This window comes from Lontra canadensis, unplaced genomic scaffold, assembly GCF_010015895.1.
Source record: "Lontra canadensis isolate GAN:19392208 unplaced genomic scaffold, GSC_riverotter_1.0 scaffold28, whole genome shotgun sequence".
In the NCBI taxonomy this organism is placed as follows: Eukaryota; Metazoa; Chordata; class Mammalia; order Carnivora; family Mustelidae; genus Lontra; species Lontra canadensis.
This window is the reverse complement of record NW_022631022.1, coordinates 16,578,853-16,596,879: the sequence shown is the minus strand read 5'-3', so window position 1 is coordinate 16,596,879 and position 18,027 is coordinate 16,578,853. Positions and strand designations below refer to the sequence as shown.

General features: G+C 36.0%; 1 protein-coding gene and 1 pseudogene across 12 annotated transcripts in view; one reads left to right on the top strand and one right to left on the bottom strand.

The window, feature by feature from the left end:
- The window catches only part of MYO9A (myosin IXA), a 305,854-nt gene that overhangs the window by 127,017 nt on the left and 160,810 nt on the right, over positions 1-18,027 (top strand). For all 12 annotated transcript variants that reach the window (XM_032864954.1, XM_032864953.1, XM_032864959.1 and 9 more), the window contains 2 exons: positions 9,412-9,533; positions 16,533-16,674. In XM_032864954.1, the coding sequence (XP_032720845.1) occupies positions 9,412-9,533; positions 16,533-16,674 (264 nt within the window). The remainder of the gene's footprint in view (positions 1-9,411; positions 9,534-16,532; positions 16,675-18,027) is intronic.
- Positions 8,372-8,470, bottom strand: LOC116872139 (annotated as a pseudogene).

Sequence of the window (18,027 nt, the reverse complement as noted above, 5' to 3'; positions counted from 1 at the left end):
CTACTTGGGGGTTGGGTGATTTTTATTTGCTACCCTGAATATCATAATTTTGGGCAGTGTGTTGGAATTATGGATCAGAAGACTTAGATTCTAAAATACACTTTGTTTTTCCTTTCAAGTTTCAGTATTTTAATGTAGTGGGTATGCTTTTGCTATAATTTATAGAAAGTTTGGAGATGTTATACCTCTTTGCCATCTCATCTATTTTATTCTTCCTTTCTCTCCCTTCTTATGTTTTTTCACTTAAAATTGATTTGCTGGGAATAAGAGATTTAAGGCAGTTTAAATATTAACTGTTTTATTTATTTATCAGTAGTACCTAGAATGAGATGGGTTTACAATGAGTATTTGTTAAATTCAACTGAATACAAAATCATTTAAGTAGATAAAACTTTTTGAAAAAGAAGATAGAAATAGAAAGTTATCAAATATGCTTTGGAGGAAACATCTTGAAAGAATTTTTTATTTTTATTGTTTTTAAAAATTAACATAATATATTATTTGTTTCAGGGGTACCAGTGTGTGATTCATCAGTCTTATGCAATTCACAGCACTCACCATAGCACATATCCTCCCCAATGTCCATTACCCAGCTACCCCATCCCTCCCACACCCCTCCACTCTCGCAACCCTCAGTTTGTTTCCTGAGATTAAGAGTCTCTTATGGTTTGTCTCCCTCTCTGGTTTTGTCCCATTTTATTTTTTCCTTTCTCCCATGATTCTCTGCCTTGTTTCTCAAATTGAAAATTTTGAATACTAAAGTAAATTTTGTCCAGAAATGTCCCATCAGTTGCCCTGCAGGATAGCAAGTGCCATAGGAGGTTAAATTAGTGATATAATGGGTGAAGTTGATTAGAACTTCCTACAAGTCTACCAAGATTTCCCAGGTGTGATTCTGGAATATAGTTTTGAATAGAAGATTGAGTTTAACAGATTGTCAATGGGGAGAAAATCTTTTAAACAAAAGTAACAATATCCTTAAAATTGTGAGGCATAAAACAGCATGGTACTTTTGAGGAACTGAAAATAGCATAGCTAAAATACATGATATAAGAATGGAGACAAGGTGGGAAATAAGTTTTATGAAATATCCTTGGGTCATATAGTTGTGGGCTTGATATGTCATGCAGAGGAGATTGGAATATTTCTTTTAGAAAATGAAGAGTAATTTGAAATATATTTAGCAGGGTATTTGAACTGTGGAAGGTGGACTGAAGAGAGGGTAAAATACCTGGAGAGAAGGACATAATACATAAGCCAGTTGAAGTAGTGTGAGTGTGTGATTCTGAGTCCTGAATCACAGGTATATGTAAAGATAATGTGGAATAAGAGACAGACCAGAAGTTGTTTCTGTGATTTGATTTAAATAACTGTTGTTATTTATAATACTGCTGTCTTTTTTCCTTTACTTGCTCAGAATTATCCTTCAGGTCATTGGCTTATCACTAAATTGAATAACAGTCATGTGTCACACACTGTGCTAGGCCTTGAAGACAAAATTTAGAGTACAGGGATCTTATCTGAGATGTTTATTATCTAGTGAGGTTTGTTTATTTTTTTGTTTTGTGGGTTTTTTGTTTTGTTTTGTTTCTGTCACTTTGGGGGATGTCAGACTAGGAAATTTTGACCAAATTACCTTGTAGAACACCTAAAAAGAATGAACAAAATATATTTGAAGGTACATCTAAATAAGTGAAATTCTACAGGCCTTATATCTGCAAGAAGGAAACCCAGGGAGAGGAGCCCAGCATTTTTGGACAACTTTGTTGCTAAAGACATTTCTCTGTTCTGATAGAGAGGTACTGATTCTGAAAGAGCCAGGCGTGTGAATCTGAGAGAATGAAGAGGGTTTTCCAGATTCAAGAGCAAGGAAGAACCCGCTGATAATTCCTATAGGCTTTCTGCTTGAAACCTTAAAGGGTTACATCTTAAAAATAAAGATAAACCAGAAATAGATCAGGCATCTTAGGAACTGAAGCCCAGTTTAAAATCTCCTCATTTCCAATGGGGTTAAAAGAGTGTAGAATTCCTGATGTTCTTAGCTACCTGCCAAGAACAAATTCACTGTCCAGTGGAGGAAGATATCATCCTAGTGCTAAAATTATCTGTATGATTTTTCATATACAGGATCTAGCATTCAGTTTCTTTCTTTCTTTCTTTCTTTTTTTTTACTTTTTAAAGATTTTATTTATTTGTCAGAGCATAAGTAGGGGAGCAGCAGGCAGAGGGAGAAGCAGGCTCCCCACTGAGCAAGGAGCCTGATGCAGGGCTTGATCCCAGGACCCTGAGATCATGACCTGAGCCAAAGGCAGATGCTTAACTGACTGAGCCACCCAAGCATCCCCAGCATTCAGTTTTTTAACTGAGAATTTTTTTTTTTTAAAGACAAACATGGAGAGAAAACAACATGAATAAAAACCAAGAGAAGTGAGACAATAGGACTGTACCATAGGAGATCCAGGAAATGATGTTAACAGAAATGAACTTTAAAATATTAGTGGTTTGAAGAAATTTTTTTGAAAGTAATATTTTTATTAAAGAATTACAAAGAAATTCCAAGCTTAAGAAAATCTAGAACTAAAGGGTAGAGTGAAATTAAGAACACAATGATAGTTTTAAACATTTAGATAGAGCTTAAGAGAGGATTAGTGATTTGGAAGATAGGCCACAAGAAAATACCAGCCTGATGAAAAAAGGAAAATACAAATAGTATAAGAGACATATGGAGCATAGTGAAAATGTCTAACATATGTGTAAGAGAAATTCTGGAAAGATGTATGTGAGAAAAGAGAGAATAGGGTAGATACTATATTTGAAAAGATAATGGTTGAGAATTTTTCCAAAACTTAACACACAAAAGAAAAAGATCCTACATTTGAGAGGCTGTGTGAATTCAAAGCATCTGAAATACAAAGATAGTCATATAGTAAACTAAAGACAGTGAAAAAATCTCAGAAGCATCTGGGGGTTGGAGATGGGCAGTAGGAAGCAGTACACTTAAGGAAGCAACCATAAGACTGGAACTCGGGCTTTTAGGGCAAGCTGTGAATGACAGAAGACAATTGAATATTTTCCTTAAAACTGAAGTATGTTGTTTGGGCAGTAGTTAAATTATCCCTACAGCAGCTCAGAGATGTAGGAAGGAATAAAGAGCAGTGAACATTGTAAAGAAAAAAAAAGGGGGAGCATTTGTGGAGGTGAATCTAAATGAGTATTAACTAAATTAGGCAAAGATAAAAATATCTTTTGTGGTTTAATGTTTATGTAGAACTAAAATGAATGTTCAGTAGCATTTAAGTCAGGAAGATAGTACATGGAATTTAAGATACTCTAAAATCTTTGTATTAAAGGTTAAGTTCTAGAAGATTTTTTTTCTATTAGACATTGATAAGTAAAGATACATGTTGTGATTTTAGGATAACCACCAAATAGTAAATGAATATAAAAATTGTCAAGTTAGTACGGGGAACAAGTAAAGTAAAAACTCTAGTAGTTCAAAAAAAACCAAGAAAGAAGCATAAAAGTGTATCAGGAAAGCAGGACAAATAGTAAATAGTAAGATTGTTGATTTAATCCCACAAAATATCAGTGATTGTGTTAAATATACATGGACTCATTACTCCAAGTAGAAGTGAAATATTGTTAGGCTGGATATAAAACAAAAGTAAATTACTACTTATAAGAAAGATACTTTTTTCCCCCTACCCCCCAGCAACAACCCTCAGTTTGTTTCCTGAGATTAAGAGTCTCTTGTGGTTTGTCTCCCTCCCGATCCCATCTTTTCATTTTTTCCTTCCCTACCCCCCACAGACCCCTGCCCTGCCTCTCAAATTCTTCATGTCAGAGAGATCATATGATAATTGTCTTTCTCTGATTGACTTATTTTGCTTAGCAAAATTCCCTTTAGTTCCATCCACGTCATTGCAAATGGCAAGATTTCATTTCTTTTGATGGCTGCATAGTATTCCATTGTGTGTATATATATACATATATATGTGTGTGTATATGTGTGTATATATATATATATATATATGCGCCACACCCTCCTACACTATTGGTGGGAATGCAAGCTGGTGCAGCCACTCTGGAAAACAGCATGGAGGTTCCTCAGAAAGTCGAAAATAGAGCTACCCTAGGCAATCTCACTACTGGGTATTTACCCTAAAGATACAAATGTAGTGATCTGAAGGTGCATGTGCACCTGAATGTTTATAGCAACAATGTCCATCAAAAGAAAGATACTTTAAATATAAGCATATAAAAAAGTTACAAATAAAAGGATGGAAGAAGCTTTAGTAAACCTGAACCAAGAAAGAGCTGGTATAGCTATATTAATATCACATTTATTTATTTATTTATTTATTAAAAGATTTTGTTTATTTATTTGACAGACAGAAATCACAAGTAGACAGAGAGGCAGACAGAGAGAGAGAGGAGGACGCAGGCCTCCTGCCGAGCAGAGAGCCCGATGCGGGGCTCAATCCCAGGACCCTGAGATCATGACCTGAGCCGAAGGCAGAGGCTTTAACCCACTGAACCACCCAGGCCCCTTAATATCACATTTAAAGCATTGCCAGAGATCAAAAAGAATATTCGATAATATGAAAGTGTCAATTCATCAGGAAGTATGCAATTCTAAATTTATAGGTTCCTGATGACAGACTCAAAGTATATAAAACAAAAATAAATAAAACTAAAAAGAAACATGTAATTATAGTGGAATATTTTAACAAATCTTACTGACTAGCTAACAGAATAAGCAGACAAAAGAAAAAGTCGGTCCTGGTATAGATTATTTAAAGCACCCAGACGATACAGAACATGCTTTTGTGGGTGCCCAGTCCTGCCTGCCTTTAGGTTAGAATGCCAGTTTCCTTAGGCCCAAACTTGTATCAAATAAGGATATAGAAGAATTTTTTTGGTGGGTAGATATAAAAGATTTTTATTTATTTATTTAAAATATTATTTACTTATTTATTTATTTATTTGGCACAGAGAGAGAGAGAGATCACAAGTAGGCAGAGAGGCAGGCAGAGAGAGCGGGGGAAGCAGGCTCCCTGCTGAGCAGAGAGCCCAATGCGGGGCTTGATCCCAGGACCCTGAGACCATGACCTGAGCTGAAGGCAGAAGCTCAACCACTGAGCCACTCAGGTGCCCCTATTTTATTTTTTAAAAGATTTTATTTATTTGTCAGAGAGAGAGAAAGCACACAAACAGGGGGAGCAGCAGGCAGAAGGAGAAACAGGCTCCCTGCTGATCAAGGAGCCTGATGCAGGACTTGATCCCAGGACCCTGGGATCATGATCTGAGCCAATGACAGACCCGTAACTGACTGAACCACCCAGGCGTCTCTAAAAGACCGCAAATACTTATTTGACATACATAGATAACTGCAGATTTACAAAATGTATGAGATTTGTGTGTATACTGGACCATAACACAAGGGTCAAATTTCAAGGATTGAAATGACACATACTTAAATACCATAAAGAAATTATGCCTGAAACCAATGATCAAAAGATAACTGGAAAGTACCTTTATGGGTAAAATTTAATTAATACACTTCTACATAGTCTAGAGGTTGAAGAAAATACACTGAACTGAATGAACATGTTGCATCTTAAAACTTGTGGGATGTAACCATAGGTGTATTGAGAGGAATATTTTATAGCCGTTAGAAGATTTTAAAATTGAAGAGCAGCAGTGATATATATAAATGTCCAGCCGAACAAATTGGAAAAAGATCTGCAAACTAAGCCAAAGGAAAGTATAAAGAAGGAAATAATGAAGATAAGAGAGGAAATTAAGTAAGAGTAAAAACAAATATGCCATGGAAGAAGATTAACAAAGCTAAGTAATGCTTTGAAATGACTAATAAGACCTCTCAAGAAATTCACCCAAGTGAGCAACAAAGAAAGCGATGTAAGTAATCAATTACAGTTATACAGAGGACATCATTGTGGATCCTATTAAAAAGATAATAGTATTCACTAAACAGCTTTATGTTCATAAGTACACTTATGAAATGATATGAAAAAAAACCCCACAAAAACCTGACATTCCAAAATCTGATTCCTATAACTATTAAAAATATTGAATGTGTAATTAAAAGCCTTTTCATAAAGTATGTTGTAAGCCAAGATGGCTCCATTGGTGAATCTGCCAACATTGAAAGAATTAGTATCAGTTTGACATATATTCTTAATGTAGAATAGAACCAAAAGGGACAATTCACAATGCATTTTAGGGGGCTAAGATAACACTGATACCCAAATCTGTTAAGAATATTATTAGAAGTGGAAATTAAAGTCAATTTACTCATAAGCATAGATTTAAAAAATTTTAAATAAATATTAGCAAACTAAATCTATCAAGATATGTAAAAGGATAATATATGTGCTGCCAAAGCGAGCACTGTAAAAGGATAATATATCAGAACCAAGGGGAGTTTTTTTCTGGTGTGTGTTAACATTTAATTATCAATTGATTTAATTAATCTATTAACAAAATGGGGAAAAAACTTATGGTGATTGCATAGTATGGAATGCTATGCTTCAGTAGAAGCATTTGATAAAAATTACATAACCATTCATGTTAAAAAATCATCAGCAAACTAGGTATAGAAGGGAACTTCCTGCTAAAGGGCATTTATGAAAATCTATAAATAATATCATGCTTAATGGAAATAGACCAAATGCTTTCCTCCTGTGACGAAGGCAGGGATTTTTCCTCAGAGTTTTTATTATGAACATAGACATGTGAGGACATCCAGATGGATGGTAAACACAGGAAAAAATTTTTCCCTTAGGAGTCATCAGAGAATTAAAATTAAAACCACAGTAAGATATTCTTACGCATTCATGAGAGTGACGAAATGAAAAAAACTGATAATACAAATATTAGAGATACCGTTCATGGGAAAGTCCCATACACGGGTGGTGGTTGCATAAATTGGTGCATGTTTAGCAAGCTGCTTGGCAGTATCTGCTGAGGTTATACATGTGTAGTTTATAAGCCTGTGTTTTCACTTTCAAAATGCATATAAAAGCAGACTAAAAGTTGTGTGCACAAATGTAAATAGTGGCATTTTTAATGGCTAAAAATTAGAAATAACCATCATGTAATAGTGCAGTGGTTGAATAATTTGCATCTAAATACACAGCATGGGTTTTCAAAATACTGTTCTCCTGTTCCTATTGGTAGCATCACCTAGGAGCTTGTTAGATATGCAAATATTGGGCCCCACTCTGTAGCTACTTAATCAGAAATTCTGGGCCTGGGGCCCAGTGGTCTGTGTTTTAGTAAGTCCTTTATGTGATTCTGTTGAATCTGTTGAACAGATTCTGTGAGTCTGTTGAAGTTTGAGATCTAACGCTCTTTCATAGATTTGGCATACTTTTTCTGTAAAGGACCAGACAAAGAAGTCTTTTAAGACTTTTGGGCAATACAGTTTCAATGCTGCTATTACATTGAGAAAGCAGTTGTAGATAAAGCATAAATGAGTGAATATGATGTTCTACAACCCCTGCCCTACAACAATTAAAAGGGATGCTAAGCAAAGTAAGTCGGTCAGACAAAGACAAATACCATGTGATTTCACTTATATGTAGAATTTAAGAAACAAAACTGAAGAACATAGGGGTAAGGAAGGAAAAATGGAGGAAGTTGAAAATGAGAGGGAGGCAAACCATAGGAGATGCTTAATTTTAGGAAACGAACTGAGGTTTGCTGGAGGGCAGGGGAGTTCAGGAATGGGGCAACTGGATCACGGGCATTTTAGGGAGGGCACTTGAATGTAATGAGCACTGGGTGTTCTATGCAACTGATCAATCACTGAATTCTACCTCTAGAGTATTACTACACTACATATGAGCTAAATTGAATTTAAATAAAGGATTAAAAAAATAGATGAACTTTAGATGCATTCTATAACCTGCATATGTCTCTGAAACTAATGTTGAGTTAAAAAAAAAAAGGCAGAAAAGAACATATGTTGTATGGCTCTGTTTATATTAGATTTATAAACAGATGAATCTCACTGGTGTTATTAGACGTTAGGATAATAGTTAACTTTGGCAAGGGTGTGTGAATTGTAATTGAGAAGAGGAAATGAGGGAAGGATTTTGGACTGCTGTATTAACGTCTATAAGAATCCATATGCTTGTTAACCATGCTACAGATAGAAGAAACAGGACATGACGATTCACAGACCTGTACCCCTGAGGCAAATAATACATTATATGTTAGTAAAAAAAAAAAAACAAACTAAACTAAAAAAAAGAAACAGGACAAAAAAACTTTCTTACTACTGTACAGGGTGACCTTTATATAGCAATTATTTTCTTATGAATTTACTAATTAGAAGGAAAGAATTAATCATTTACCTTTCCTAAATTTGCGTGTCATCCTTGAACAGGTGCCATGCTAATTAATCTTCCAGTTTTAATATATGTGCTCCTGAAGTGAGCACATTTACTTTTCCCAGTTAGAGTAACTACAGTTTATATTACACCAGTCTTATTTACAGAATGATAGTAATAATAATAATACCCAAAGAATGATAAAAATCACAAAATCACTAATTTGCAAAACCACCATATTTGTAGAGAAGTGCATGAAAATTATCAGTGCATACTAAAGTCATCAGCCGACTGGGGTATTTACTTGATGCCTATAAATATTCTGGCAATGTAGAAACATCTTTTTTAGATTGTCAGGGGCCTTGTTTTGAAAAACAGTTTAAAAGCATCACAAGGATAAATATAAGATTATTTCTCAGTACACAGAAAAATAGACAACTGTAGTAGGGGCTTAATAGTTGTTGAATAGTTGTTCAATGCCTTAGCTTTCACTTTTTAAAATCTTGGATTTGAAACTTTTTAAAAACATATTCTAAGGGTTCTTTTTCCAACCCCCCCAAGGGTTTTATTTTACCAAACGCAGTATGTATGAATTCCATATTCCAATTTCAGTGATCACTGGAGATGATGGCTTTTACTTTTCCCAGATACTGTTTCATTAAATTCATTATTGATAATCCAACAAATACTCAGTCCTTTTTGATGGTTTAGGGTCATGTTGGAGAAGTTAGGCTTCTTCATTTTATATTTTTCTTTAGTGCAGTTCCTCAGATAGTGTGGCTAAAACAAATCCAGCCCTCAATTTTCACCTGGGTGGCATACAAATAGCATGGTAACAAAAAAATTTGATTGTATGTACTTTTTGATGAAAATAGACGTATACTGTATTAAGGTTTTATATAACCGAAATTATGTATTCTTCCACTGTGTAGATTAATGACCTAAAGGAGAAAAGTTTTGTTCTTTTAAGCCTGGCAAAAGCTTTTCAGTCTTTATTATCATATACCTATTATTTTCTGCACGATGTATAAATTGTGAATTTATTTCCTAGGAGGAGTATAGAACTGAAGGTATCAGCTGGCACAATATAGATTATATTGATAATACCTGTTGTATAAATCTTATTAGCAAGAAGCCAACAGGTCTGCTCCATCTTTTGGATGAAGAAAGCAAGTGAGTATGATTCTTTTAGCAAGTATCTTTCAGTCGAAAGTGTGGTTCTTTTCATTTGGGCCTTTCATGTCCTTTTAATTTTCTTCTTACATACTCAAATAAGGAGTCAAAGTTTCCCTTGTGTGTATTTTATTGTGTGTATATGTTTCTAGGAAAATTGGGTGAACCTTAATATTGAATTTTTACTTGAGTTTTTCCAGATTCTTCTAGAGCTACTTTGATGTTAAATTTGTTGGCGTATTTTTTTATTGTTGCATGTTCCTCTCTTTTTGAATTGAGTTTTATATGAGATGTGTTTGTAGTTTTCATGTTTAGCAGAAAAGAGTATCATGTTAGATTAGTGATGTCAGCCACAGTTGTGCAGGTGGAAAGTAGCAAATATGCCAAGTATTTGACATCCTTTGTTAGCACTGTGTAGTATACCAAACATGTATATAAGCTTTAGAAGTGAGATGTCATATAGCATCCTCTACAGTGTTTCTAGTGCTCTGTAAAGTACTATTTATAGTTAAATTATCCTATAAGATGGCAAGTCTAGAACTGGAGAAACTGAAGTGATGGAGAGTGAGTTTTCTGTCACTCTTTAGTAAAATATTAAGTAACTGAATTAGATTGTTTGATTTCTAACTATAAATATTATATGCATTGAAGTAAGATAGAAAATATTGGGGATTCACTATCATAGGTGGGATGACCATACATCATCAGTTTTGAATGGGACAGTCTAAAGTTTGTGTCTGTTGTCCAGTTTAGTTATTAACGGTACCTACTTTTATTCCCAGATATTCTGGTTTGTATGGTAAGTTGTGTGTCACCCTATTAATATGCCATAGGCATATAGAAATTGCTACCTAAAAATATAAAATAATATGGTAGAATGCAAAATATATTGAAAAGGAGAATGCTAACAGTTACATCTACTGACTCTATCACCAGTCTATTTCCATTAATCTAAATGAATTAAAGTGCAATTAACACAAAAATATTTTATGTGCTAAGTTGTGTAAAAGTTTTTTTGTATTGCTCTGTATGCCCCAAAACACGTATTATCCTTTATAAAATAGTAAGGTGAGGGTTCTTAACTAGTTACATAGCTTAAATCTGGTGTATTTTATTTTGGAAAGCTTCGTAGATGATTTTGATACTCAGTGTTGAGAACTATTATGGTTGGTGTCAAAATATTGAGTGGTTCTGTTTCTTTGATGGTTTAGGGTCATGTTGGAGAAGTTAGAGGAGAAGTTGGAGAAGGTAGCCTTCTCCAACATATATCATGTATTTTTATTTTATTTTATTTTTTATAAACATATAATATATTTTTATCCCCAGGCGTACAGGTCTGTGAATCGCCAGGTTTACACACTTCACAGCACTCACCATAGCACATACCCTCCCCAATGTCCATAAGCCCACCCCCCTCCCCCAACCCCCCTCCCCCCATCAACCCTCAGTTTGTTTTGTGAGATTAAGAGTCACTTATGGTTTGTCTCCCTCCCAATCCCATCTTGTTTCATTTATTCTTCTCTTACCCCCTTAACCCCCCATGTTGCATCTCCTCTCCCTCATATCAGGGAGATCATATGATAGTTGTCTTTCTCCGATTGACTTATTTCGCTAAGCTTGATACCCTCTAGTTCCATCCACGTCGTCGCAAATGGCAAGATTTCATTTCTTTTGATGGCTGCATAGTATTCCATTGTGTATATATACCACATCTTCTTTATCCACTCGTCTGTTGATGGACATCTAGGTTCTTTCCATAGTTTGGCTATTGTAGACATTGCTGCTATAAACATTCGGGTGCACGTGCCCCTTCGGATCACTACATTTGTATCTTTAGGGTAAATACCCAGCAGTGCAATTGCTGGGTCATAGGGTAGTTCTATTTTCAACATTTTGAGGAACCTCCATGCTGTTTTCCAGAGTGGTTGCACCAGCTTGCATTCCCACCAACAGTGTAGGAGGGTTCCCCTTTCTCCACATCCTCGCCAGCATCTGTCATTTCCTGACTTGTTAATTTTAGCCATTCTGACTGGTGTGAGGTGATATCTCATTGTATTTTATGATAACAAAAAGAACAAAGTTTAAGCAAGTTTAAGTAAAGATCATATAGGTAATAAGTGATGGATTTGAGATTCAGATACTCCAGGCATTTCTGACTAATTAGCTTGTGCTTTGAAGTGTTGTCCTATAATGTTCCTCTGTAATAGGCTATAGAGTCAGAAGTTCAGGGTTGCATTCCATCTCTATTAGCTACCTTTAGCCAATCTCTGAATATTCTTCGTTCTTCGTTTTTTGCATGTAAAAAGGAAATGATTATGAGAAATGATAATGCTGTTTTCTATATATCTTAAGGTGGTTGTGAGCAACAATTGAGATAGTTAAGTATATAATTAAAACATGAATAGAGGAAAGGGCTCTTATCTGGCCTGTCATTCCTTATGTAAAATATTTTGAATTCACATCTTACTATACAAAGACTGTATTTCCTTGGTCATTTGCTACCTCACATAATAAATATTGCCCAATAAGAGAATATCAACTTTATCATTACCCAGAAGTTCTTGTGGGGAAGCCATGTGGCCAGAAATTACAGAGAGACAGATTTTGGGCTCAGTGTAAGAAAGAACTTTCTAATCATTAGAGCTGATTAGCAGCTATTTTATAAGGTAATAAAATTTCCTATTATAAATCCTCCTACACTGTTGGTGGGAATGCAAGCTGGTGCAACCACTCTAGAAAACAGCATGGAGGTTCCTCAAAAAGTTGAAAATAGAACTACCCTATGACCCAGCAATTGCACTACTGGATATTTACCCTAAAGATACAAACGTAGTGATCCAAAGGGGCACGTGCACCCGAATGTTTATAGCAGCAATGTCCACAATAGCCAAACTATGGAAAGAACCTAGATGTCCATCAACAGATGAATGGATAAAGAAGATGTGGTATACACACACACACACACACACACACACAATAGAATACTATGCAGCCATCAAAAGAAATGAAATCTTGCCATTTGTGACGACGTGGATGGAATTAGAGGGTATTATGCTGAGCAAAATAAGTTAATCAGGGAGACAATTATCATATGATCTCCCTGATATGAGGAAGTAGAGAGGCAACATGGGGGGCTTAGGGGGTAGGAAAGGAATAAATGAAACAAGGTGGGATTGGGAGGGAGACAAACCATAAGTGACTCTTAATCTCACAAACAAACTGAGGGTTGCTGGGGGGAGGGGTTTGGGAGAGGGTGGTGGGGTTATGGACATTGGGGAGGGTATGTGCTATGGTGAGGGCTATGAGGTGTGTAAACCTGGTGATTCACAGACCTGTACCCCTGGGGATAAAAATACATTATATGTTTATAAAAAAGTAGAAAAAAAATATAGATAGGAAGCCCAGGTGTGGGGAGGTTAAGCAATGTATCAATATTATAAAGATAATAAATGGCAGAGTTAGAATTAAAAAAAATTCCTAGTATAGTAATTCTTTTGCATCATTTGTCAGGGTATTGTTGGTAGGAGACTAAACTGAATAACCATTTTTTAAAAGATTTTATTTATTTATTTATTTGAGAGAGCGCAAGCATGAGTTGGGGGGAGGGACGGAGGGAAAGGGAGATGCAAACTCCCTGGTGAACAGAGACCCCTATGTGGGGCTTGATCCCAGGACTCTGGGATGACAACCTGAGTGCCAGGCAGACTCTTAACCGTCTGAGATACCCAGGTACTCCTGGACTGAGTAACTTCTTAATTGTCCCTTCAACTATGCTTCTATATTCAGTCTTATATATTCTATATATTCTTCTATATTCTATATGAAAACTTTTTATAAATTCTATTATTATTTTCTTCACTTTATGTGTCAGTCCTGTTGTTTTTACCTCCTCTGGTAAATGGACCACTTTGCTCTATGCTTTAACATCCCAGAAGATACAAAGGCATGAAATGTTTTCTCTCTGCCAAAGTTGGACAGAAAATAAATTAGTCACATTTAGGAAGAGCTATTTTGGGAACCACTTAGACTAGTTTTCCTCTAACAACTGTTTTTTTCTATAGGGAATATATAACATAAAATATATCCTTAGCAGCATTCCTGTGTCATTCAGTGGTTTAGGTGCATGGGTTTGAGATCAGATGTCTTGTTTAATCTTGTCTCTGTTATCTCTTGGCTTTGGGCAAGTTTGACCTTGGGCAAGTTATTTAAGCTTGATTGTAAAGGATGCAGCATGAAATTTAGGAAGGAGTAGAATAAGCAAAGTTAGGTATGAGCAGGATGTTAGGAGTGTTACCAGTCTTCAGTATTCAAAGTATGATCTCTTAACGTTAGTACTGGCAGCACCTTGAAGCTTCTTAGAAATGCAGAATCTCAGACTTCTATCCCAGTCTTCTTTTAGCAAAATGAAGTTAAGACCAGAGCATTCATTTAGGACAGCATTTTGTTAGTCTTGTCTGGTCCTAAGAAATACCTGAGTAACGTGGAGATAGTACTGATCATCACCCTAGCATCACTTCAGTAGAATCACAGGAATAGGGTCTAGGTACTGGTATTTTTTTTTTTATAAGTTTTTTTATTTTTTTAATTTGACAGACAGAAATCACAAGTAGGCAGAGAGGCAGGCAGAGAGAGAGGGGGAAGCAAGCTCCCTGCTGAGCAGAGAGCCCAACGTGGGGCTCAATCCCAGGACCCTGGGATCATGACCTGAGCCGAAGGCAGAAGCTTAACCCACTGAGCCACCCAGGCGCCCCTAGGTATTGATATTTTTGAAAGCTAAAGAAACACAGAAAGAAGCATGGAAACACTAATCTAAGACTATCCTGGCAGATATCCTTTGGGGAACACTAGATGGAAGAGCTTTGAAGTGCACAATAATTTCTGATTTGCCTCTGTTCCAAGCTCTTATGCTTGATATTGTAGTGTGTATCCACAAGTGTTTGTTGAATATAGGACATATGGAGAGCTTTTCTTTCCATCTTCCCTTGTTTGGAATTAAAAACTGTTCTCATATATGTCTTCCTTTGAAAATCTCTTTTCTCCATTTGAAAGTAAGAGAAAAATAAATCACAAGCTCTTCGATTACTCAGAAGATTATTTAGAGACAATGAAATGAGTATCCTTCCTGAAGAAAAGTGTCCTGCTGTGAAGTGGTGAGGCATAAGTTTGCAGAGGTTGAATTGGGTCTAGGATTAGGAGCTTGGATTGGTCACTTTGCCTTGGTGAACCATAAATTTTCCTGAGTAGGGCTGGCACATGATTAAAGCAGTATTATAGGAAAATTCTGATATTTTGATTTGGTGACTTGAAACAAGGTAAGATTATAGTACTGAGACTACTGTGGAGGCTGTTGCTATACTCTCTGTTTCAAATTGCAAGAGTTACAGTCCATTCTAGAATGGCTTTAGAGTTCTGGAATGGACAGAGAGAGCTGGATGGTGATGATGTTTTGAGGAAGGGATAGTATTTGAATGCAAAAGCAGACCTAGTTGAATAGGAAGTTGAATAGGAAGATGGCAATATTGGCAATGTTATAAAGTAGGTAACATTTATGTCCTCCCTATAAGGATGCCAGCTAGTGTTAGATGTTTTTACTAGTGTTATTTAATTCTTTTAACACTGCAATACCTCATTGTAGTCATTTATGGAAAACTAGCTCTTAAAGCTTGCTGTAGGTCACATATAGAACTGGTAATCTGAACGATGACTTTCTGACACCAAAGGCCATTCTCCTTCCTGATCCTAATACATAAAACACAATTATTTTTGTTGTGATTTTGGAATCATTTCTACACATCAGATTTTGTATTCAGCATCTTTGCAACCTCATGTCACATTATTTCTCATTATTTCAACTCTGATTAAGTGAAACTATTTTCTAAAAGATACTTGCTTTCTCCTTTTTCCATCAGTGATATTTCCTCTATTTGAAACTCCTACCCAGCCTTTAACATTTAGTTCATAATTGCCTCCTATATCTTCTTTGACTCTTTCCATTATTCCCAACCACTAGTGGTTTTTTTCTTTTTGGAACTTTTTCTTTACAAAAATATTTATTTATTATTAGAGAGATTGAGAGAGAGAGAGGAGGAGGAGGAGAAGAGACAGAGGGACAAGCAGACTGCACTGAGCGCAGAGCTGACGTGAGGCTCAATCCCAGAACCCTGAGATCGTGACCCGAGCTGAAGCCAAGGGTTGGATTTTTTAAAGATTTTATTTATTTATTTGAGTGAGGGAGACAGAGATAGTGACAGAGAGCATGAATGGGGAGGAGAGGGTGAAGCAGGCTCCGCACTGAACAGGGAGCCCAAGGAGGGTCTCGATCCCAGGTCCCTGGGATCATGACCTGAGCGGAAGGCAGATGCTTAACCCAATTGAGCCATCCAGGTAGCCCCTAAACTTTTATATTCCTGTATTTGCTATCATGTAATTATTTCTTAATAGGATCATTTGAGTTATCCCTAGATATGAAATACTCATCAATGGGTATAAACCATTGAGACATATTTGAAATAATAATAGATATAAAATTATGTAGTTACTGGTACAGGTGAGAAAATTGCTACTTAATTTATGTATGAAGAAACAGGAAAACCGAAAATGACTATGGATTTAAGACCTGTCCAAATTGAGAGATCATTTTCTGTTCGGAAGTTCTTGGCCCCAAAGTATCACTTGAGTTTTATTATCCTGTGGGTTTTACAGAAGTGCCGTGACCTGAGCTAAATAGCTGCAGACCCGAGTTCCTTTCATAGTTCTGCTACTTGGAGAGTGTGAGTTTGGGCAAATTGGGACTTTTGATCCCTCATCTATAGAACACCAGTTCTTCTTATACTCCCTTTTCAGCTTGTTAAGAGAATCAGATTAGATGGTATAAGTGAAAACTCATTGTAATTTCCTATAAATTTGTTAGATGGCAGTGTAATTATAATGTATTAAAAAAAGAGACTGTATTAACAACTGCATTTTTCTTTAGTGTTTTGTTTTTTGTTTTTAATGCAGCTTTCCACAGGCCACAAATCAAACATTGCTAGATAAATTTAAGCATCAGCATGAAGAGAATTCTTATATTGAGTTTCCAGCCGTGATGGAGCCTGCTTTCATCATAAAGCATTACGCTGGGAAAGTGAAGTATGGGGTCAAGGTCAGTAAATTTCTCATTGATGTGCCTTGAGGGTGAAAGTGTTCTCTACTATATCATCGTCCCAGTCACACTGCCTTCTGTGCAGTTTATGGAGGCTCTTGATCAATAACAGTTGGAGACGGAGACATTTTATAAAGGTACTGCTAACATTCAGATTCTACCTTGCAACATATTACAGTCTTATGTGATATTGGTGTTGGTTTCCTCCTACAGATAAGCTAAGGATCAGTCCCAGTCCCTTCTAATCGTTTTCTTTTTTTTTTTTTTTTAATCTGAAGAATAGAGAGCATCAATATATCTTGAACCAAGTATTTCATTATGTAGTTTGTTTACTTTTTCTCTTCTCATCCATGAGGCTTAACAGAGGCTTCATGTCTTTATGCACCATTAGGTATTTGTGAGCTTGCACTCCTAATGAATATATTGAAGCTTTTAACTCTTGTGGAGGAGAATCTTCAGAATTGTGGCCATTTCTTTTTTGTAATTAGTGAGCCTGTTACCCTTCAACCACTTGATATTTAAGATTGTCATTTGGTAGTTTCCCAGGCAAGGCAGTGATGGTTTGGAGAGTAGTAGAGCAATATATTTTCTCTTGGGTATTGAGGTGAAAGTCACAATTAAAATCACTCTTTCATTCGTCACTGATTGACTTAGTCTGTATGTTAAATACAGACTATGTGTCAGACCCTGTGCTTGGTGTTTGGGACGATGTAGTGATGAACCAGGCAGACATGTTCTTGGCTCAGTATATACATACGTGTGTGTGTGTGTGTGTGTGTGTGTGTGTGTATGTGTGTAATATAGATAAATGGGATGTTGCCATAAATAAATGAACAAGTCCTAGGAAAGAAAGTAGTGAAATAGTGGAATTAGAATTTGGAGATCCATGAATACCTCTCTGAGAACTTAAGTTTTGAGGGTTAACCTGAAGCAAGTGTTACCTTGGTGAGGAGCTGGGATGATGAATATTCCAGGCCATGAGATAGAGAGTAAGTATGTTAAAATAATTGAAAACAGGCCAGTGTTACTAGATTATGGTGAGCAAGGGAAGTAGTGGCATGAAACAAATTTAGAGAATGAATAGCAAATTAATTCTTCATGGCTTTTAGACCAAGTTAAAGGAGTCTGGTTTTTATTGAAATTATTATGGGGAACCACGAAAAGATTTTAAACAGGCTGTGATTTGTGTTTTTAAGAGATTGCTTTGATTACTTTGAGGAGAAGGAACAGCAGAGGATGAGAGTAGAAGCTGGCAGATAAATTAGGAGCTTTTTAAAATAGTTGAGGTGAAATGTTAAGGTAAACTGAACCACGGGTGGCGGTATAGATGGAGGAGATGTAGATGATTATGAG